Source organism: Mobula birostris, chromosome 2 (assembly GCF_030028105.1).
Source record: "Mobula birostris isolate sMobBir1 chromosome 2, sMobBir1.hap1, whole genome shotgun sequence".
Classification (NCBI taxonomy): Eukaryota; Metazoa; Chordata; class Chondrichthyes; order Myliobatiformes; family Myliobatidae; genus Mobula; species Mobula birostris.
In genome coordinates, this window is record NC_092371.1 from 144,368,414 (window position 1) to 144,392,564 (window position 24,151).

The 24,151-nt window shown below is 39.9% G+C and overlaps 1 protein-coding gene across 2 annotated transcripts in view; it reads left to right on the top strand.

Annotated features, from left to right (window-relative positions):
* Positions 1-24,151, top strand: part of ube3d (ubiquitin protein ligase E3D) — a 268,872-nt gene that overhangs the window by 118,508 nt on the left and 126,213 nt on the right. For both annotated transcript variants that reach the window (XM_072250045.1, XM_072250053.1), the window contains exon 9: positions 2,717-2,855. In XM_072250045.1, coding sequence (XP_072106146.1) covers positions 2,717-2,855 — 139 coding nt within the window. The remainder of the gene's footprint in view (positions 1-2,716; positions 2,856-24,151) is intronic.

Genomic DNA, 24,151 nt, shown 5'->3' on the forward strand with positions numbered 1-24,151 from the left:
ATATTATGCCGGTAGATAAATTAAAGTGGATCCATGTAATTTCTCAGGCAGGAGTCGATGTGTTTCATCATGAACTGCTCAAAACACTCTTATCTCATGTGTAAGTGCTACTGGCGATAGCCATTGAGGCAGGTTACCAGGTTCTTCTTGGACAATGGTAGGATTGAAGCCTGCTTGAAGCAGGTCGTTACCTCAGACTGCTGAAGTGAGAGGTTAAAGGTATCAGTAAACATTCCAGCCAGTTGATTACCACAGGTCTTCAGTACTTGGCCAGGTGCTCTCTCTGGGCCAGATGCTTTTCTGCATTCACCCCCCGAAGGATGCTCTCACTGCGGCCTCAGACTGATATCACAGGGTCGTTGGGTTCCTGTTAATTTTCAGCAGATGTTTAAAACTATACTTGTTTATATTTCTCCAACTTCCTCAGTGAAATTGTATAATAATAGTTTCATTCATTTAGAATGTAAATTGTCAATTTACACTAAATTACTCCTTATAAATACTCCTTATTAGATTCTAGAATTGTTGGAAAAGTTAATTAGAAACTCCAGGAAATAATAATGTATTTAATCTTCTCCATTAGGATGACATTACCTTTCTATCAGACCTGAAGCAGATTTGACTTAAAAGCCAAACAATTCCTTAGGCGTTTCAGCTTCAAATGGTATCAGAAGATATTAATTGAAAGAGAATTTGAGAAGTCTCGTCTCAAAATGTATAGAGGGCTAAATTAAACTGAAACATCATTGTCTCTTATCTGGAGTTCTATAAATCTCTAACAGCAATTCATGACGTGTTTATCATAAGTTCTCATGAAAGATGGAACTTAATCTACATGGTTCAGCTTCACACTGATTAATGCAAATTAAGTTATTTAATAATCCATACATCAGTCCTCTTAGGAAAGGTGAAACATGCACATTAAGCATTAGTAAACCAATTCTTAAGAAATACGTAGTTGAGTGGCAGCTGACCCTCTTTCTGATCATTTGACTGGGGAGATTCTGATTGCCCATTCTTTTTAGTTCTATCATTGACATTTTGGGACTTGCCCTATTTGAAACCAATGAACACATTTATCAAATACAATGGCCCATTTAATTAGACCATTGGTTAATTGGGATTGCTGCTTATTTGGAGCAAATTTTAAAGAATTAAAAACTAATTTATGCAATAGCTGGGATTCCATTCATTTATTTGGTACACTCTATCTCTTAATTGGGACGGGAGACTGTTGCTGAACAGTGTGCTGAACTAGCATCAGTTGAATGAACTTGTGTGTGGCCAGTGGCAGTGCTGGCTGAGAGAGGGTGATGGAGGCTTGTTGTCCTTACTTAATCACTATGGAGAAGCGGAGATGAAATAAGATAGACCGTTAGAAATGTGCTGCCCAGCCTCTGGATATTTGTGGAAGGAGTAAAATTAAGGTTGATGACCTTTCATCAGGAATGTATATTTTCAATAATGTTTCTGGTATTATGAAAATTACCCTGCATTATTTTGAGTTCTGTTTCTGAATTGATTGTAAATCTATGAAGCTTTAATTGTACAAATTAATTGTTAACTTTACTGCTTTTATTCAGGTTAGCTTCCCTAAATGTTGATATCCCATGAGTGGGAGATTAAATTCCTGTCTATGTCTTTGTGTGGGTGGATGGTGAGGAGAATGGGGTGTTAGAACGATTGGAGATGCGAGAACCAGATGGTAAAGAGTAGGTCCTACTCTGTCCATTATGTGATTTAAGGATTATATGGAACAAGAAATTAGAAGCTGGAGTGCATTCTAAACTCATCAGCTTCATTAATCGTGTACAACAGCTCTGATGAGATTTATGGAGACATATTATTTCTTGGGTTTTTTAAGCATGCAAATACAAATTAATTTGGTGCCATCCAAATGGGTATTTTTTTTATCTTGACAATCATCCAGTAATACACCTGTTGCCGTGGATATGTACGTACTGACTCCTGTCATTAATCCTACTGTTGTTCTCTAATGGGGAAAGCTGTTGAAGACTGTCAGCTACCATGTCCTTTTTGTAGTTTTATTGGAAATTCAGTCTTTGAAACTCTGGTTAGATCACACTAGGCATATTGTGTTCAGTTCTGGCCACTTTATTGTAGGAAAGATATAGAAGGTTAAGAGAGGGTGCAGGAAAGACTTGTCAGGATGCTGTCTGGAATAGAGATCAATCCTCATGAGGAATAGGTTGAGTGAGCTAGGGCGTTTCTCTTTGGAGAGGAGGAGTTTGAGAGTTGACTTGATAGAGGTGTACAAGATGATAATAGGCATAGATAAGAGTGGATAGCCAGATACTATTTCCCAATTTGGAAATGGCTAATACAAAGGGATAGAACTTCAAGGCATTTCAAGGAAAGCGTGTGTGTGTGTGTGTGTGTGTGTGTGTGTGTGGGGGGGGGTAGCTGTCAGAGACAGGTCTTTACTGAGAGTGGTATGTGAGTGAGCACTGGTAGAGGCAGATATTTTACAGGTGTTTAAGAGACTCTTGGATGAATGAAAAAAAAATGGAGGACTATGTGGGAGGGAAAGGTTAGATTCATATCGGGGTAGGTTAAAGGGTTGGTACAACATGGTGGGCCAAAGAGCATGTACTGAGATGTATTTTCCTATGTTTTGTGAAGTATTCTCTAGAAAATTTTCAAATTATGGTTATCACAAGTATCTTTTTTTGTCACCTCCCCCCCCCCCCCCCAGTATGCAGGAGAAATGGGAGAAGAATATTGGTGTGCACTGCATGATCTTCCCAGCAAGCACCTGTCTGGAGCTGTTACTCATACTAGCATCCTCAACTGCCTCTCTCCTTCCATCACTGCAGAATTTGAACTCATTCAAGGTACGTGTTATTGTCTGAGGCAAACAATTCATGTTGTTTTCAATAAAGCTGACAGAGCTGTGTTGTCCTAATAACTCAGTGGTTGTGTGTGTTGCTCACTGAGCTGTCAGAACGTCTCCGAGTCTCAGTCTGTGTTAAATTTAGAAGAAGCAGAAGCTGCTGATGAAACCCTGTGTGTGTGTTTTAATAGTAAGAGGTGGCGTACTTCTTGTGCATTGGAACTTCAGAATTTGGAGATATGGACTATTTGGCTGCTTAAGCTTGGTTCTGTCATTCAACAATATCACAAATAATCTTTAACCTCAACCAACATTTGCAGCATAGGACAGTACAGGCTCTTTTGCCCACAATGTTGTGCCGACCTTTTAACCTACTCTAAGACCCAGTTAACCCTTTCCTCCCATTTTTCTTTCATCCATGTGCCTAAGAGTATCTAAATGTCCCAATGTATCTGCCTCTACCACCACTCCTTACAATGTGTTCCACGCAACCATCAATCTCTGTGTTTTTTAAAAAAACTATGCCTGACATCTCCCTTGTACTGTACTCTAACAACCTTAAAATCATGTCCTCTTGTATTGCCCCCTGGGAGAAAGGTGCTGGCTATTCTTTCTGTTATATCTCTTTGTGTCTTATCAAGTTACCTGCTATCCTCCTTCACTTCAAAGAGAAAGGCATTATCTCGCTCAACCTTTCTTCATAAGACACGCTCTCTTATCTAGGCAGCTTCATGGTAAATCTTCTCTGCGCCCTCTCTAAAGCTTCCACATTTTTCCTTTATTGAGGCAACCAGAACTGAACACAATACTCAAAGTGTGACATCTCCATCAATTTGATTTCTTTAATATCTAGTAGTCCAAAGATAGCTGTTTTGAATCCCAACATTGACTGAGCCTTTACAGCCTTCAGGACTAAAGGATTTCAAAAATTCACCATCCTCTGAAGAAACGGCACCTCAATACACTCCTAAGTAGTCTGTTCTTTATGAACAAAGCTCCTCAGCCAAGGAGAACATCCTGTCTGTCTTGAAAGGACCGTATACATTTTAATGAGATTGCCTCTCAATCCTTTTACACTCCAGAGAATACAGAACTACCCTACTCAATCTGCCCTTCCCAGGAACCAGCCAAGTAAATCTTGCTGTACTCCCTCTATAATAGTGTTTTTCATTTTTTTAGGTTAAGGAAACCAAAATTATATGCTGCACTCCAGGTTAAAGCGCTGTATAACTGTCATTGTTACTCTTTGTACTCAAATCTTCTTTCACGAAAGCTGAATGTACCATTTGCTTTCCTGGGCACATGGGTTTTGAGTGGGGACCGGAGTCAATCTTGACAGTCATGTGCTCAGTGTTGAATGTCTTTGAAGCTTCTATTGACCAGTTTGCCTGGACACAACCACAAGCATTTTAGTACTGGTGGCTGCTACCACTGCTTCAAGAAGGATTGGTGATGGCAGAAGTGAGGGCAGGGTGGTGGGGTGGAATGGTGAATAGCAAAACGCTGTGCATGATAACGTTTTGAATAATTGTCAGCACTGTTTACATCAACTTGCATTTGTAAGTTGAGCCAAACACTAGCAAGCAACATTTAGCTGAAGAATCTAAAAACAGACAGCTAAAGCTGGAGGTTATTCAGGACTATATAAAGAGGTAAAAAGATAGAGGAGCCTAGCATGGGGATTCTAGAGTTACAGATCTTAATAAGAATTTAAATAAAAATCTGTCAGACTGCAGTGGAGGAGTAGACATTCCAAACTTGTCAAAGCGGTTACGGCAAAGGGAAACAGTACTAACTGTGTTTGTGCATTCTTCACTGCCATGCATCCATACCGGCGGTACATATAAACCGATTGATTGAAAAATGGAAACCTCTACTCAATACATTATTGAAATGGTACCTGTTGTCCTTGGCAAATGATAAAGTTATTTTCAGTGGCTATGAAAGAGATGTGACAAAGATTCAGCTTTGATGCATGGAAACAAATTTTCTTCCAAGAGATCTTTTACTAAGATAGATAAAAATACCTCTTTTATTAATTCTTTTGGGAGCATTCTGATGGTGAATAATTGTGTGCCTCATCCCTGACACTGACAGTGACTAGGTCCCTGCACACATCATCCCTGGGACTGTCAGTGACTAGATCACTGTACCACCGATCAGTCTGAGACTGACAGTGACTGGATCACTGTACCAATCAGTCTGAGACTGACAGTGACTGGATCACTGTATTGATTAGTCTGAGACTGACCGTGACTGGATCACTGCATTGATCAGTCTGAGACTGTCAATGACTAGATCACTGTATTGATCAGTCTGAGACTGATAGTGATTGGATCACTATTGATCAGTCTGAGACTGTCACTGACTGGATCACTATTGATCAGTCTGACACTGACTGGATCACTATTGATCAGTCTGAGGCTGAGTGACTGGATCACTGTATTTATCAGTCTGAGACTCAGTGACTAGATCACTGTATTGGTCAGAATGACACTGAGAGTGACTGGATCACTGTATTGAGCAGAATGACACAGAATGACTGGATCACTGTATTGATCAGAATGACACAGAGAATGACTGCATCACTGTATTGATCAGAATGACACTGAGAGTGACTGGATCACTGCGCTGATCAGCCCAAGACTGTCAATGACTGGATTACTGCACTGATCAGCCTAAAACTGGATCACTGCACACACCAGCCCTGCGACTAACTGGATTGTAGTTATTATTGCAGGTAGATGACCATTAATTTGAAATGGCTACTTTTGGGACAGTCTAGAAAAGCTTGTTAACTGGAATTCTTGAACTGACTGAGATAGCAGCAAAATGCTGTCTGTTGCGCTTTATTGGAATAGTGCAGGACATAATTGATGGAAGCCAGAGTGGGAAGGGGTTAGGGAGTTAAAGCAAGAGGGCAGAAATCATATGACTACACTAGCAACTGAATGGATCTGTTCTTCAGATCTTCTCTCTGCCCTCTGTTCTCATTTCTCTTGCATTTACATCACCTCCTTACAGACCATCTACAATAACAAAGCCTTTCCACCTTCTCACAGTTGTCGCTGCTACCACCACTTGTTTCATCTTCGTTCTCTCTACTTCTCCCCTTTTCCTAAACCTAAAACAGGGTTTCTTTCAAATTATTTCTTGTGCTGATTAAAGATCATTGACCTGAAATGTCAGCTGTGTTTCACTCTCCATGAATGCTGCCTGACTTGCTGGGTGCTTCCAGGATTTTCTGTTAGGTACCGTTATTCTTACTGTGGCTTCAATAATCTTTTTAGTGCTCAGTGATTGGTTGACCTGGTCCTTTTGTTGCTATTTAACATCTTTGTTGTCTTTGACAAATGATTTTTTGATACACCATGTTAACTGTCCGAGTTACCACTAACTCATTTTCTAGCTTAATGGCCTTCGGATAATGGTGGCACTATTAAGAACTCTATAATGTAGCTGCCTTTTTTATGTGATTTAATATTTTTTTATCATGTATCATTCTGAAGTTTTTCTCTCACCTTTCACATGGTGTTTTTTTGTCTGGTCCAAAATTTGTACATCAAGTTACATTTCTAAAAATGCACAGTTTACCTAGACGTTATTTCAGTATTGTTTTATTTTGGTTGCTTTCTAGGCTTCTGGTCACAACAAATTTATCCCTCTCTCCAGTCCTATTGCATTCTATCTATGCAATGCCAGATTACATTTGGAATAATATGCTTAACTTGGACAAGCAGTAAAGCAGGCTTGGCAACACCCCTGTGTGTAGGATTGTTGGCTTGTCTGGTGTTGTAGGCTCTTACCTGTTTTCAGGCCCAGAAGGAGAAGCTGAGCAGAGACAGGTGCCTGGGAGTGATTAGGTTGTGGGAGAGTTTGGATCAGGGGCCTGGAGAGGTGGGACCTAGTTCTCAGCAAAGTTCGTGGGAGAAGGGAGACTACTTCGTAGAGTCATAGAAAAGTACAGCACAGAAGCAGTAAACTGCCTACTCCCATCGACCTGCATCGAGACCACAGCCCTCCATACCCCTACCATCCACGTACCTTACCAAACTATTCTTAAATATTGAAATTGAGCTCACAGGCATCACCTGCGCTGGCAGCTCGTTCCACACTCTCATGAACCTTTGAGAGATGAAGTTTCCCCTCATGTTCCCTTTAAACTTCTCACCTTTCATCCTTAACCTATGACCTCTTCTTGTCACACTCAATAGGTTGGGCAGGATCTTTGAAAAAGAGTAAACAGTTGATGTTTCAGGCTGAGACCCATCAACTGTTTACTCTTTTCCATAGATGCTGCCTGGCCTGCTAAGTTCCTCCACCATTTTGTGTGTGTTGCTTGGACTTCCAGCATCTGCAGATTTTCTCCCATGTTTGTGACCTCTAGTTGTAGTTCCACCCAGCCTCAGCGGAAAAAGCCTGCTTGCATTTACCCTAAATATACCCTATATAATTTTGTATACCTCTATCCCCTCAGCCTTCCACGTTCTAAGGAGTAAAGTCCTTGTATGGAAGAAAGCAGTTTCCATCAGCTGCTGGTGTCTGTGCTCACTGAGCCATTGATCAGCATTCAGTTCTGCTATTTGCCTGTTCTCTTTGTTTCAGTTATCAATATAAATAGGTTATGCTTATATGAACTAAATAACTCTTTGAATTGCAAATTCAACTTTTGTGATGAGGTACTTCACTCACAACATAAACTGTTTTACATCATTGATTAATGGGACTGATAGTGTTATGTTAATTTAGATGATACTTCACTCCCATGGTTGCTTAAAAATTAAATTTTATTATACTAATACTTTGAATGTGAAATCAATTATCCTACATTACATGACAATGCCCTTATTAAATGAGTGTTTAACAATCATAATCCTCATACTTGCTTACATATTTTGTTATTTTACATCAAAATTGTTTTAAATTCCTTCTCCCCTGTTATCTTCAAAACTTAATAGGACAGTTTTATTGATTGTGCATCTGAAGATAATATGAACCATTCTGGCAATCTATGTGTTACTCACTGCAGAACTGGTTGTACTTTGCCTCGCATTTTTAAATAACAAAATAGAATGAAATTAGAGGATTACTTAAATCAAGATATTGTTTTTTCATTCTTCTGTAATAACAAAAGCATTTCTTTGTTTATACAAAAACGGTCATAAAACTCTTAGAAGGGTAATCAAAATACCATAGAGGACAAAGCTGCAGCCTCCCTCATCTATTTAATGAAGAGTAAAATATCACAGCATCCACTACAGTAGCAGAATTTTTTTTCGCAAATATGTAATTTGACTTAATTATCCCTGTATAAGTAATGACCTTTCTTTTCACTCACAGTATTGGGAGATGCGTAAATCATATTTTGGTGCCACAGTGACTCTCACCTCTTTGTTATGCTGAAAACTCTTTTAATCCCTTAATAGTTTGTAATTGTTTTTTAAAAGGCAAACAACAATCAAGAGAAATGTAATACCTAATGATTTTTGCAGCCGAAGTAGAGGTAGAGAAGGTTTATTATCACATCCAAGGCAGTCTCAGCTGCTAAAGATTGAGCTTGGTGCCACAGGGAGGGAAAGGTGGTTACGTGTGAGCTCCTACCCTGAAGTACCTTGGAATGCTTAATTGTATTAAGAATATCTAATATAAAGCTGAAGGAGCTGAGAGAAAAATGTTAATTGCACAATATAATATATAGTTTCTCAGGCAACAAATTAACGTAGATTATTCTGTTATGTATTCATAAAGTCTTCACATACGTCTTCCCACCACCAAGCTGTATTGATGATGTCATATTACACCCTGAATTTTGTTTTTGGTGGAGAACAATATTTGACACAGTTGGCAGGAGTGACCACAGTCTCATCAAGGCATTCTCCTTCATGTTGAACGTCAGAATATGCATACCAGAAAGAGCTCTCTTCTCACTGTTGTTAGAGAGAAGGATGAGAAAGTTTTAGGTCCCACACTGCTAAGTTCAGGAACTGTTATCCCCTTCAACAATTAGGTTTCTGACCAAAGTGGATAACTTAATTACCTCAACACTCACATCAAGTACTTGACAATTCAATATTCTCAATATTATTTATTACTTATTTATTATTATTGTTGTTATTTATCTTTTTTGTATTTGCCCATTGGTTGTTTTCTCATTGTTTCATTGATCTGTTGTGTTTCTTTGTATCTACGTTGAATGCCTGCAAGAAAATGCATCTCAGGGTAGTGTATATGGTGATATAGTGTACATACTTTGACAATAAACTTGAACTTGAGCAGCCACAAAGAAAGAAAGTTTAAAGTTGCAGAGGGAATGGGGCCTGGGGTGGTGGGTGTTGGTGGACAGAAAAATACTATTAAAGGGTGAACAGCAAAACTCAAGAAACAGGAGCAAAGGTAGGCTGCCTGTTTCCTGCCTCAGTCCTCAATTCCTCTTTTGGGCCTGAATTCCCTGATCTTTCAAAAGTACCTCCTTCTCTTCAGATACCTCCAGTGATTGAGTCTCCTGTGATTCTCTGGGGTAGGAAATTCCCAAAATTCAGCACCCTGCGTGAGAAGAAATTCCTCTGCACCTCAGTTTTAAGTCACCACCACTTATCAAGTGTTGGAAAAATTTTTCCTTGTTAACTGTTGCTGCCTGCATGCTGGTTCAACTTGAATCACTCGTGCTGTAGGACGGACTGCAGTTGGATTATTTTCTGGAAATCTGCATTATTATTAAATTATGTCAGCATTGCAATGTCTAAATTTATCACAATGCATTTCCAGCACAAAACATTAAAACAAGCCCATGTCTCACACATGGTGATTTGCATTTGTGGGGTGCCATGGTAGTGTGGTGATTAGCACGACTGGTATTACTGCTCAGGGTGTGACTGTGTGGGTTTGCTCCTGGTGCTGCAGTTTCCTCCCATAGTCCAAAGATGACTGGTTAGGAGGTTAATTAGTCATTGTAAATTATCTGTGATTAGGCTAGTGTTAAATGGGGGTGTTGCTGAGCAGTGTGGCTCATTGGGCTGGAAGTGCCTACTCCATAAGTAGGTAAATAAGTAATGCAATGCAGCTTAAAAGACCCTTAAAGGACTCTTCCCAACCTTTTCCTGACTAACAGTAAAAATATTCTGAATAAAGTTCTAAAGCAATGTCAATAACTTTTTTAAAAATCCTAAATGACGCAGTGACTTAAGACCATAAGATATAGGAGCGGAAGTAGGCCGTTTGGCCCATCGAGTCTGCTCCGTCATTCAATCATAGGCTGTTCCAATTCTTCCAGTCATCCCCACTCCCCTGCCTTCTCCCTGCACCCTTTGATGCCCTGGCTAATCAAGAACCTATCTATCTCTGCCTTAAATACACACAATGAAGTGGCTTTGGGAATGGTTCTGAGATTCCCCCTCATTTTCCTGAACTCCAGGGAATACAACTTCCAGACATTCCTCATACAGTACACTTACATTCCTAGAATCATTCCAATAAGCCTGTCCAATAGAAGCCAGATCAATAAAAATGAATGCAACTTTAAAAAAATTAAGCTGCACTTAATAATTTATTTAAAATTTCAGTATTCTGATGGCAAAGAAAATCGCTTGTAAACCATTAATTGAAATTACCTGTAGAAGACACTTTACAGTGATGTTTGCAAACTTTCTCAGCACAATGAATCTGATGGTAACGGACTTTCAGTCATTAGTATTTAGTACATATCAATATGTAATTTTACTGCACGGAGTCTTATCGTTGATCCATGTACTTACTTGCCCAGTTTTGCACAGGCAGTTCACGCAGGGGTCATTGGCAATCGAATCCTAGAAGAATGAGTTTCAATTCCCCTATTAAATCTTTGGTTCCTCTTCCTATTGGTGTTGAGAATAACTCAAATATATCTACTGATCCCTTTACTCAGGGTAATGAGGTGGCTACAGACATTTTGCTGATCATATATGTGGTTGAAAAACGAAATGTTTATTTGGATTTTCAGAAGGCCTTTGACAAGGTACTGCACATGAGGCTGCTAAATAAGACAAGAGCCTATGGTATTACAGAAAGTGTACCAGCATGGATAGAAGATTGACTGACTGGCAGCAGGCCAAGAGTGGGAAAGAAGGCAGCTTTTTCTAGTTGGCTGCTGGTGACTAGTGGAGCTCTGCAGAGTTGCTATTAGGACCACTTCTCTTTTCGTTGTATGTCAGTGATTTAGATGATGGAACTAATGGCTTTGTGGCCAGGTTTGTGGATGATCCAAAGGTAGGTGGAGGGGCAGGTAGTGCCGAGGAAGCAAGGATTAGGTAGATTAGGGGAATGGGCAAAGAGATGGCAGATGGAATGTAGTGCTGGGAAGTGTATGGTCATGCACTTTGTAGAAGGAATAAACACACAGACTGTTCTCTAAACAGGGAGAAATTTCAGAAATCGGAGGTGCAACGGGCTTGGGAGTCCTTGTGCAAGATTCCATAAAGGTTAACTTACAAGTTGAGTTTGTAAGGAAGGCAAATGCAACGTTGGCATTCATTTTGAGAGGGCTAGAATATAAAAGCAAGGATGCAGTGCCGGGGCACTATGAGGCATTGGTCAGACTGCACTTGGAGTATTGTGAGCAGTTTTGGAACTCTTAGCTAAGAAAAATGTATTGCCACTGGAGAGGTTCCAGAAGAGGTTCATGACAATGATTTCAAGAATGAAAGGGTTAACATATGAGGAGCATTTGATGGCTCTGGGCCTGTACCTGTTGGAGTTTAGAAAAATACGCAGGGAGCTCATTGAAATTATCGAAATTGAAAGTTGTAGATGGAGTGGATGTGGAGAGGATATTTCCTTTGGATGGGTGTGGGGGGGTGGGGGATGTCTAGGACCAGAGAGCACAGACTCAGAATAGAGGAATGTCCATTTAGAACAGAGACGAGGAGGAATTTCCCTAGCCAGATAGTGGTGAATCTGTGGAATTCATTGCCACAGACGGCTGTGGAGGCCAAGTCTTTGGGTATATTTAAAGCGGAGTTGATAGGTTCTTGATTAGTAAGGGTGTCAAAAGTTACGAGGCGAAGACAAAAGAATGGGGTTGAGAGGGATAATAAATCAGCCATGGTGGAATTGCAGAGCAGACTTGATGTCCCGAATAGCCTAATTCTGCTCCTATGTCTTCTAGATAGTCTTTCAAATCATTAACCATGCCTGCTTAAGTTCTGAGTAGTGCATTTGATCTTGAATCTGATGCTTGTCTCACTTAGGCTGGAGGGTAGGCGAGGGGAAGATTTACACTTCTGAGTGCCAAGAGTTAGCCATGTAATGAGGTTTACACAGAATATACAGTGAACTGCTTATATTCATCCACCCATATCTGTCAACTGCACCTTGTTCTTAAAACATTTCATTTCTCAGCTGGTACTGCTTAAATTATTCAGTGGATATCTGCACTTATTTATTTGTGCTCATTAGCTGAGCCCTTTGCTGTCTCAAGTATAGTAGTTTGTCTGAATTAGACTGACCATTACACTCCTAAGAAGGATGGGAGATGTTCGAGGAAAATTAAGCACAGTGCATGACCTAATTCAGCACCTTCAATTGACTGTCTTCATCGGCAGTCCAGTAAATGATATTTTTCCAGACAGATTTTATTATCAGTTGTTCTGGAATAGGACTTTGAATTACACACATTACCCAGGGCATTTATATGTAATAGCATATACTGATTCAAGAATTAATAACTTATGTACAGTGGAGGTTGGAGGTAATTATAAAACCTATTATATGTTGGTCTAATGACTGGGGAAAGGAAATGCTTTCATCATTCATTTTGTCCATGTGTAGCTTTATCATGGCACAGTATGGCTTGAAACTTTGGTAAGCTCTTACTAAACTAAATTAATGTGATTTCTGTAGCAACCACTCTTTCTTCTATGAAGATTGCTGTAATTGTTTGTGTTGTCAATTTAAAAACTGCAGGGAGAGGTTCAAGGACGTAGCTGACATTGCATTCGTCATCACATTTGAAATCGGTATTGAAACCAAATGTCTTGTTTCTAAGTTAACATGGTGTGCCTCTGAAGTCGAGAATGTGATTGCAGTGACTTGCCTTCTATTATAAATGTTTAGCTCTCCAGTTCAGTTAGGGAAGCAGAACTGATGAGGCTCTCGATCAATTGAAGACTTGCAGCTAATTCGGAATAAAGATAGAAAGATGAATGTAAGACCACTCTATTGAAAATGGGATATTTTTCAATGTTTTTGCTGGGTTTTGTTACAAATGCATTGAAAATAGTTTTCATTTGAGATCACACTTCTGTTATGTTCTTTTCTCATTCATATGTGCACAAAGAGGCATGATTTCAATGGACATGAATCCATGGTTGTGTTTTCTGTTGCCATAGTTCCTTTGCTTCTATTTTTCCACTGTTTTAGAACGTAGAACAAAAAACAGTGCAGACCCTTTGGCGTACAATGTTGTGCTGAACCAGTTAAATTTGTAATCATTTCAACCTCTAGGGAAAAGATACTGTCTACTGTATCTAAGCCTCTCATGATATTATAAACTTCTATCATCTCTTCCCTCAGCCTCCACTGCTCCAGAGAAAACGACCCAAGTTTGTCCAATCTCTCTCACATGCCCCCTAATCCTTTTTCCCTGTCTTTCATCGAACATTAAATCTGTGATCTCAGACGTAGGAATTTAAACAAATATATCAAGTAGAAGAAGAAAGGAGTTGATGAGATGTTGTGTTGTCATCATACTTAAAAGTGTTTTATGGATGATTCGATCCAGTACACTTCCCAACTAGATTAATGCACATACCTGTGCAGGGTGAAGCATTGGATAGTGGAACTAGCTTCATGATTCCACTCTTTTTATTCTCTGTTCAGTTCTGCTTCAGAAACATTATCAGTAAACTTAATTTTTCTGTCAGTCCTTCAGCTTTAAAAAAGCAGACATTATAGCTAAATACATTGTATGCTCTAAACTCGCATTTCCAAAGTCAACTAAGTGTTCATTGCCATGTGCACGGATGTAATGAAAACTCTACTCGCAGCTGCATCACAGGCACACAAGTAGCATTTACAAGGAAAAGCGTAAGCAGAAATTATACACAATTTTCACAAGAAAGATCCATTTGAAAACAAGTACAAAATAATCAAAGTGATCATGGTTTGCTACACCATGATGCTGAGGGTTGAGTTGGCTGGTTCAACAAGCTATCTCTGAACCTGATGATGTGGAACTATAAACTTTTGTAATATGGATGGTGGGGATGAATGTTCCTGTGATGAACTGGGCAGAGTCCTTTAATCTCTGCAGCTTCTTGCATTCATATGCAATCAAAATGAGATACTAGACCAGGATACTTGCAGTAGTACATCTGTGGAAGTTCTTTAGATTGTTCAGTGATAAGCCAAACCTATTTTACCTCCTCTGAAAGTAAGGACATTGTCACGGGTTTCTTGTGATTGCAACTGTTCCATGCTGTATTTTAAACTGCTTTTCATTTGAGCAGACATATGCAAGTATAAATAGCCTTGACTTTAATACATGTCAAATGATGTATGTAAAAGGCAGTAAATACTGTAACATATAGAATCGGTTAATAAAACCAGGAGATTTTTCTCTTTTTCTTTTTCCCTGAGTCTTCTCCTATTTTTACAGATGTAACTTGATACCTTTCTTCATTTTGCAAATCCCTATCTACTTCTCTTAGCAATTTTGCTCCATTGGAAATAGTCTCAATATTTCCACATGATTACTTGTGCATTTCTGATTTTGTACAGCTTATTACGTTTTAATATTTTTTTCTATAAGGATACCCAAATTACTTTGACTGGCCTGACTTAGATTCTACATAAATTTATGAATTTATTCTCTGGCAGCAAGAAATTTAGCTGTGGTCAACAACATTAAGCATGTGTAGAACCCTTGAACCCCTGGGGTACACATCTCTGCAGTCCTTTCTGTTGATTTCCATGGGACCATGGCTGGGGATTTGAGCAAGCACAGCAGGTGCATGAGACTCATATGTGCACTTTCTATTACCGAGCAGAGACTAGTCCCTCCATGTGGCACTGCTTATTACATTTCAATTGTTATCAGCCTACAACACTTGGGGATTTTTTCTGAGATTTGGAAAGGAGTTTTTGTTAAACATGGCTGATAGTGGTGACATTGCTGCCAAGAACCCCATTATTACACATGCATAAGAAGCCCGTGTCCTAATTTTTTTATTGAATAGGAGACACTTCCCTATCTGCCAAGTTGAGAAAAGAGCTTGAACAGTTCCTTATTTACATAAAACACAGTTGAGGATACAGGGGCTGATGTCAATTAGGATTTGATTAAAAATTGTGTTAAATGTCTTTGGCAGTGCAGATAATGGAACTTTATTCACTGTGATGTCAGGGGTTAAGTTTTGGCAAAAGAGAAAATTAATACTTTGGAACATCTATTACATTTCGTAGCTAAGAGCAATAGTCTTTCAAGAAAATGAATTGTTTATGTTATCAGCACAAAAATATTATTCCTCTTCCTGTGTTCAACTTCTCCTCATCTCACCCCATGTTCAATCAAAATGTCAGAGCTAATGACCCAGTGCATTCCTTCTCATTTTTATTTTGTGTACTTCTCAGAGTCAAGTTGTCAAACAGTCTGGTTCGAGTTGGATGAAGATCAGTTGCGGAGGGACTGATTAATTGAAAGAGGGAAGATGGCCAGTATAAGGAGAGGAAATAGAGGCATGAGGCAGGGACTTCTGGAACTGGGTAAGATGGGGTATGATGTGCAGGTGGAGCCAGGTGGGGAAGTTGAGAGACAAAAACAGTTAGGCAGATTGAACCAGGCTGGTGTGGGCTTGGAGCAGTGAGAGAAGAAGCGAGGTAAAGGCACAGGCTGGAAAGTGATAAATAGAATCGGGTGGTCAAATGGAGCCAGGTGAGGAAAGGAGAGGGGAAATGGGTGCTGGAAGATGATAAATGGAAACAGTTAACGGAAAAAATAATGGTTAGATGGAACCAGATGGGTGAGAGAATAGAAAGGGAAGACCGGGGAGAGAAAACTCAGGTGAGTGGGTGAGGGGCAGATGGAATCCAGGGGTTGGCGGGGTGGAGGTTGCTGGGACTGTGATGAATTTAAGTAATGGAGGTTGAGGAGAGGTGAAGGTTCACGTGTAGACTAAAGCTCAGGCTCTGACCACACTGAGAAATCCCATTAACAATATTGGATGTTGGATGACTATAGGTTTTCTGGCTGGATGTTGGCCTTTAAACTGGGAGAATGCTTAGCTCTTTAATACCTCTATGAACACCGAAATATGCAAACCAGATCTTATTAGAAAGAAAATTTATGTCCCATAAATTATTTTTAGCTTTCATCTTAACTCCTCTTTTGTATTCCATTACAATTTGATCAACTTGATTGGGATAAAAAGTGTAATTTTAAAAGGAGGTGTAATTACACTTGGGTAATGCAGTACATCACTATTTAATTTACATGAACATTCTTTCTTTCAAACTTTATTTTAAATAGTGTACAGGTTTGCATGTGAAATAAAATTCCCATCATGTTCGCTATGGTTTGGAATGTAAAATTGACAATCTCCAAAGAATTCACCCTCAATCCTCCTATCTGCAAACCATTCTTTCTAAAGTTGCTAGAAATGTATAATAAAGAAAAGTTAGGACTCCTGGGGATTTAAGATGCTTTAGTAGAGATTTATTGCAGTCAAAGCAAGAAGTTATTGCTTTATTATTTTTTGCTTTGAGCATTCAGGAGAAATATTACATAAGGTTGATTTTGTGAACTTTTAAAATTATTTTGTGTGGGGAAAAAAAAGTGAATTGAGAAGTGCTAAGCTGTTCCAACTAAACAAATACTAGTTATTTTCAAACTCTGGTAATCTGCTGGCTCAGTTGATAGTTATCTTGCCCAGCGTGCAATTGGAACATAAGCACCACAAGTTTCTGGATCGATTAGTTTGGTCTCCTTTACCCAAAATTAACTTCATCCCTTACAGATCCATGATATCAAGCAACACACATCAAAGTTGCTGGTGAACGCAGCAGGCCAGGCAGCATCTCTAGGAAGAGGTACAGTCGACGTTTCAGGCCGAGACCCTTCGTCAGGACTAACTGAAGGAAGAGTTAGTAAGAGATTTGAAAGTGGGAGGGGGAGGGGGAGATCCAAAATGATAGGAGAAGACAGGAGGGGGAGGGATGGAGCCAAGAGCTGGGCAGGTGATTGGCAAGGGGGATATGAGAGGATCATGGGACAGGAGGCCCAGGGAGAAAGACAAGGCGGGGAGGGGGGAAACCCAGAAAATGAGCAAGGTGTATAGTCAGAGGGACAGAGGGAGAAAAAGGAGAGGGAGAGAAAGAATGTGTGTATAAAAATAAATAACGGATGGGGTACGAGGGGGAGGTGGGGCATTAGCGGAAGTTAGAGAAGTCGATGTTCATGCCATCAGGTTGGAGGCTACCCAGACGGAATATAAGGTGTTGTTCCTCCAACCTGAGTGTGGCTTCATCTTTACAGTAGAGGAGGCTGTGGATAAACATGTCAGAATGGGAATGGGATGTGGAATTAAAATGTGTGGCCACTGGGAGATCCTTGTCCATTCGTTTCCCCCCCCCCCATCCCTCCCCACTGATCTCCCTCCTGGCACTTATCCTTGTAAGCGGAACAGGTGCTACACATGCCCTTACACTTCCTCCCCTACCACCATTCAGGGCCCCAGACAGTCCTTCCAGGTGAGGCGACACTTCACCTGTGAGTCGGCTGGGGTGATATACTGCGTCCGGTGCTCCCAAGGTGGCCTCCTATATATTGGCGAGACCCGACGCAGACTGGGAGACCACTTTGCTGAACACCTACGCTCTGTCCGCCAGAGAAAGCAGGATCTTTGTCTTATCTTGTCTTATCCTTTCTTGAAGATGATTTATGCTAATGCACAGTTTCAATTTCACCTAATTTCACAGCAACACAGTTTTACTTTACTCTGCCTGTTAATGCACCTAGTCCTGTGCAGCATTTCCTACCTGTGATACCTAATGGAGCATGTCCTTTTGAAAAGGAAACTCTCAAAATCCTAAATTCTTCAAACTTGCTATCTTTAACAGATAGCTTCTTGATAAGCAAAGAGGTGAAAGGGTACCACGGGTAGATAGGAATGCAGAGCTGAGGTTTTGATCAGATCAGCCATGATCTTGTTAGATGCTGGAGCTGGCTGGTGGGCTGAGTGGCCTCCTAGATGTACTTCAGTTTAATACTAGTGGGAATGGGTGTGAGAGGTTTGGAAAAGTCACAGGAAGTATTGTTGATGCATAATTATTTTTTCACTCTCCAGTGCACTGTTGGAGACGTTAAATAACTTGAAAGTTCTGTTGAAAGATCATTTGATCTTAACGTTAATTTTGTTTCTCTGCTTCCTGACGTACTGAATATTTCCAGCATTTTCTGCTTTTGCTTTGGGTTTTGAACATTGGCTGCATTTTTCTTTTAGTGTTAAATTTATTTTTTGTATTCTGACCTTGTCATTTACTGCCTTTCAGAATCCAGCCTTTCTTTCCCTCCAGTTCTTGTTCTGTACCTGATGTGACAATGAATCCATCTCCTCTTTTTACTTTACTTTCTCAATTCTTGCCTTGTTTAATTTCACACACCTATCTGATTAGTTACATAGAAAAGCAATAACTTTCCCTGTCGACTCATCTTCTGTATGCTCTTATTCTTTCATGGCAAGATAGTCAGCTCTTGACTTCAGGAATTAGGAAGACAGACTTCTTTTGAATTGACTAACAAAATTATTTCTTTTGGGAAAGCAAATTGGTACATACTGTGTATAATTTCATTGACAGTGCAAGCTAGATTTAAAAACTTAAGAAATAGGAACACTAATGGGCTATTTGACCCTTTGAATATTCTCTGCTATTCATCCAATTCAGGAATGAGCTTCTACTAGTGCATTTTCTTGCACCTTCCCATATACACTCAGTGGTCACTTTATAAGGTACCTCCTGTATCCAATAAAGTGGCCATTGAGTATGTGTTCGTGGTCGTCTGCTGTTGTAGCCCATCATCTTCAGAGTTCAACATGTTGTGCATTCAGAGATGCTTCTTAGCACACCACTGTTGTAACGCATGATTATTTGAGTTACGGCTGCCTTCCTGTCAGCTTGAACGGGTCTGTGGCCATTCTCCTCTGACCTTTTTTATTGACAAGGCATTTTCACCCATAAAACTGCTACTCACTGTATGTTTTTTGGTTTTCACATCCTTCTATTGAGCTAAAGAGAAAATCCCTGAGATACTCATCACCCCGCCTGGGACCAACAATCACTCCACAGTCAGAGTCATTTAGGTCCCATTTCTTCCCCATTCTGATGTTTTGTCCGAGCAACAACTGAGCCTCCTCCTCTTCTTTTGACTTTTAATGGCAGTTGGCAGTCCAACATGTGCATTACCACCACCAACTGGACTGGAGTGTGGTGTAGAGAATTGGGAAGGGGGGTTGGGAACCATTACTGCTTCTCTTTTATATGAAAGCTAAAATACTCCAAAGAGCTTGGGTTATTGGAAAGGCTTTTGCTTAAATTTAAAATCTGACAGGAATGGCATTGCAGTGGGAAAAAGCGAGTTCCATTCATTTGGAATTTGTTACAATGACATGGAATATCCATAATCATCCTTCTTGTGTTTCCTGTAAGTTGTTCATTAACTTCCTTTTCTAGTTAGTTGTGAAAGTCAAAGCCATACAGGAGATGGTGCACTTGTCTGATCCTGACACATTCCACGGATGAGTACTGGAACAGTGAGGCTGAAATGCTCTGCTTTTGATTATCAGAACTGTAACCACTGTCCAGTCCATCACAGGCTTGTCACTTCCTTCCATCCAGCCCATCTTCACAGTGTGTTGCTTGAGGAAGGCTAGTAGTAACGTAAAGGCTGCCTGAAATCCTGGCCATTCCCACTTCTCTCTTCTACTTGCTGGAGATGATGCAGGATCTTTAAAGTCCAAAAATTCAGACTTCTTTCCAACTGCTGTCAGACCTCAGAATCAATCACTTCTTTCACACACCCTCCCCAGTCATGCTTCACATTCTTGTACTTTTAATTTTATCTGTAATTGTCACTTTAGCATTTCTTTTTGCACAATTTTGCTGTCTGTGTTTATTTTTAATATTTATTATTACTATGTATACTATTTATTTGGTGAGCTTTCTGTGCACAAAGAATTTCATTGCACTCTGGATTTATGCATTAATAAAATCTAATCACATGCTAGTCTGTGTGAGAACATGTTAAGAGCAGTTTGTGCTTCATGGAAGAGTTGTCTTCAATGATGCTTTTTTTGCAGCAGTCACCAATAAATGCAGGACTGTTTAGTCCTGCTTCCTGTCAAAAGAGTCAAAAGCATAACAATGTTAAAGTCCAGATAGTTGTGTTATGGCAGAGTTGCGTGCACCACTTGTACTTGTACCCCTTGTACTTGTACGCCTCTGTTTCTCTGTTCTAGAAGACTGTGCAAGCCTTGCTCTGTTTAAATTCCCAAAATGCAATGCTTCTGACTTGTCCACGTTAAGTTCCATCTGTCCATGTTCCCAGTTGATTTAGGTGCCATCTGCAAACTTACTAACCATACCAGCTACATTCTCATCCATATCATTAATGTAGATGGTGAGAAATGGTTGACCAGCTCTGATCCCTGAGACATTCCACCAGTCAAAAGTCTCCACTATTAAGAAAACGGCCCTCCGCTACCTACCACACTATATTCTGACCACAAAGTCAATATTATATCCAGTTGGCTAAATCACTCCAGAGCCCATGCAATCTAATTTTCTCCACCAGCCTACAATGGGGGAACTTGTCAAAGGCCTTGCTAAATTTGACAGTCTGTGCACCACCCTCATAAATCCTCTCTTTAAAAAAAACTCAAATCAGATTCACAAGACATGATTCCCCATGCATGGATCCATGCTCACTTTCTCTATCAGTATTGTCTTTCCAATCAGAGTTAGGTCCTATTTCTCAGAGACCTGACCAGTAATTTCCCATCACTGATGTTAAGCTCACTAGCCTGTAGTATCTTGCCTTGTCCTTGTTGCCCTTCTTAAATAAAGGCACAACAGTAGCCACCCTCCAGTTTCCTGGCCCTCGCCTGTGGCTAATGATGATCCGGATATCTTTCCCAGCTTCCCACAATGTCCATACATGTAGGGGGAAGTCCATCGGTCACGGTGAAGGTGAGGTTGTACAGAGGTCAGGTGGCTGGAGCTTTGAGGCAGCAGGTTTATGAGCTGCACCACACCGCCATCTCTTAATGGGTCAAATAGCCTCCTTCCATGCTGTGACTATTGTGAAACTTGGTAGTTCATCAAAATGTTTGTTTTTCCCTTGTGGTTTATCTTGACGTTGGACATGTTGCATTGGCTTCCTTTTGGAAAGTTCTCTTGTAATTATTGTCTTCAATGTGCTGCTGTGTTAGTGTGCTGCAGTTAGCCTCTGGCTTGCTGGCAGTAGGCAGTGTGATGATCAAAGTAACTAGATATAGCTGTCATCTTGGTGATTCGTAAGAGATTAATCTTCAGTTGAAGCATTTTTGATCATTTGGACATATTGATCTCTATGTGACACAATAATAATTCAACAATTGTATTTTTTCTCATTTTTGATGAAGGTAAAGCTTATGTACACTTGCCATTGGATTTTCTTTTAAGTATTTCTACATTTTATCCAAGATTCATACTTAGTCTTTCATCCTTCTGTTTGTTAATACAATTAAATACCTAGTTCCAATATAGAAGGTATCTGGCAGGATCGAGTACCTCCAGATTAAAAATCTCCTGTGTAGTCATAGTACAGTGGATCTCATCCAAGAGAGACTGAACTGTAGAAAATTCCAATGCATTATGCAAAATATTTGTAAGATCTGTTTATTGCTGGGTGTCCATACTGCATCGTGGATTGTAACCATACTGTGTCGGTTCTGGGGAAGACGCGTATTTGGAAGTATTACAGAAGGGAACTGGGTCCCTACTGGTAGAACATGGAGCAGTGCAACACAGTTTTAGGCCCTTTGGGATACAAAGTCTAGCCGAACACAATGCAAATTAAACACAATGTCTTCTGCTTGCACATGATCCATGCCATTCCATTCACTGCATATTTATGTGTCTATCTCGAAGCCCCTTAAATGCCATTATTGTATCTGCTTCCACCATGACCCCTGTCAGCCTGTTCTAGGAACCTACCACTCTCTGTGTAAAATATAAGCTTGTCCCATACATCACCCGTCAACTTAAATGCATGTCTTCTCGCATTTGGCACAAATGTGTAAAAGCTGAAGACTTAACATAAGCACAAGTGATTCTGCAGGTGCTTGAAATCCAGAGCAACACACACGATTAATCAGTTCTGATGAAGGGTCTCAGTCAAAAACATTGGCTCTTTATTCTTCTCCATTGATGTTCCCTGACCTGCTGAGTTCATTCAGCAATTTGTGTGTTAAGCTGAATACTTGACGACAATGCAGACTGGCAGCAGGAAATTGGTAGTACGTCCCAATTCAGAGAGAATTAGTGAAGGGCAAGGCCAGTTTACACTAGTGTTCACAGTATGAAGGGGCCCGAGTGGTGGTAGTATGTCGGGGTGGGGAATATCCCAGAGAGGAATCATGGAATTTGAGTATGTGTACAGTGAGTTGTGTGTCCTCAGTGGATATGCTAATATCAATAGGTATTTACATAACATGACCAAAGAACTTATTTTAAATTAAGATTTGAGTGAAACTTTTTGGACTCGAGGGACACTTCACTTGATCTTTTTGTTTTCTCATTAGTGAAGCAGAGGCATCAGGTTTTAATTTGACGCACATTATCCTAAACGTTATGAATCATTAATAAAACAGCAGCTTAAGAAATTTAATTGACATTCTTCGGCCCATTAAGTGCAGAGATTAAATAACATATTAAACCAGTACTGCTGAGGGATTGACATTCTCATTTTGCTTAAAAAGTAGTACATTCTCGACTGCAGTTAGCTGATTGCAACAATTGTGCTTTGCCATAGATAAGGGAAGGTTTTTGCCTCATTCACTTCAGGCCCTTATCATAATGAGAAAAGGCCACAAGGTTCATTCAGCCCATTCTGTCCAATGGACCATGCATAATTTCCAGTCGCAGAACTTCTCCCTGGTTTATTTAATCTTGAGGGGAAACACAAACATCATTTTCTACATAGATCATCAGAATTAAAAGATGAATTGATGGAGAATTTTGTTAATTCTCTAAATATACCAAGTATTTAAGGGAGCAAGAGGCTAACATTTCTACTGCTTAAAATAGGAACCTTGGAACAGAGGGTGTCATTTACTTCATAAGGCTATTTAGTCATATTTAAATCACGGCTCTTCTCTTTCTCAATTCCTTCTTTGTTCCATGTCACTTAATATCCTTACTATGCCATTAAGATGTTTGATCTTTTCAAAGTTCAAATTATGTATACTACATACAACCTGAAGATTCACCTTCTTACAGGCTGCCACAAAACAAGAATCCCAAAGGAACCAATTTGTTAAAAAAGCCATGAAACACCCAATGTGTAGAGAGGAAACAAAACAAATCATGCAAACAGTAAAAGGAAACAAATAGCATTCAGAACAAAAGTGAGTCCACAGGCTCGAAGCCAGGCATCAGGCACTAACAGTCTTTTTAATAGAGAATTCAAGATTTCTAAATGGGCTATGGGAGAAAACAGGAGCAAACACACTCAGTCACAGGGAAACAGCACCTGAGATCAGCACCAAACTCAGTCATGTAGTTGCAACACTGTGCTGCGCAAATAATGTCAGTGGTTGGTCTTTTGAATGTATTGCATTAAGCTGGAATGTCTGATTTAGAACTTCCAAATTATTGAAAGAATTTCTTGGTTAATTAATGTTCGATAATGTTGAAAATAATCTACATATGTTGCAAGTTTTGCATGGAGAAAGTGCTTACTTACGATTAACCAAAGGAAAATCTGGTTGAGTAACACGCACAAAATGTTGAAGGAAGTCAGCAAGCCAGGCAGCTTCTATGCTGAGTTCCTCCAGCAGTTTGTGTGTGGTGCTTGGATTTCCAGCATTTTCAGATTTTCTCTTGTTTGTGATTGAAAATCTGGCTGCCCAGGTTTAAAGGTGAACTCATGACCTCTCATTAACCTAAGCAGATTTAGTTTGGAGTTGAAAGAAATTTATGCCCAGACCTTTGAATTTCTGGTTTGACATATTTGTAGGTCAAATATGATGACAGAATATAGTATTAATGGTAAGACTCTTGGCAGTGTGG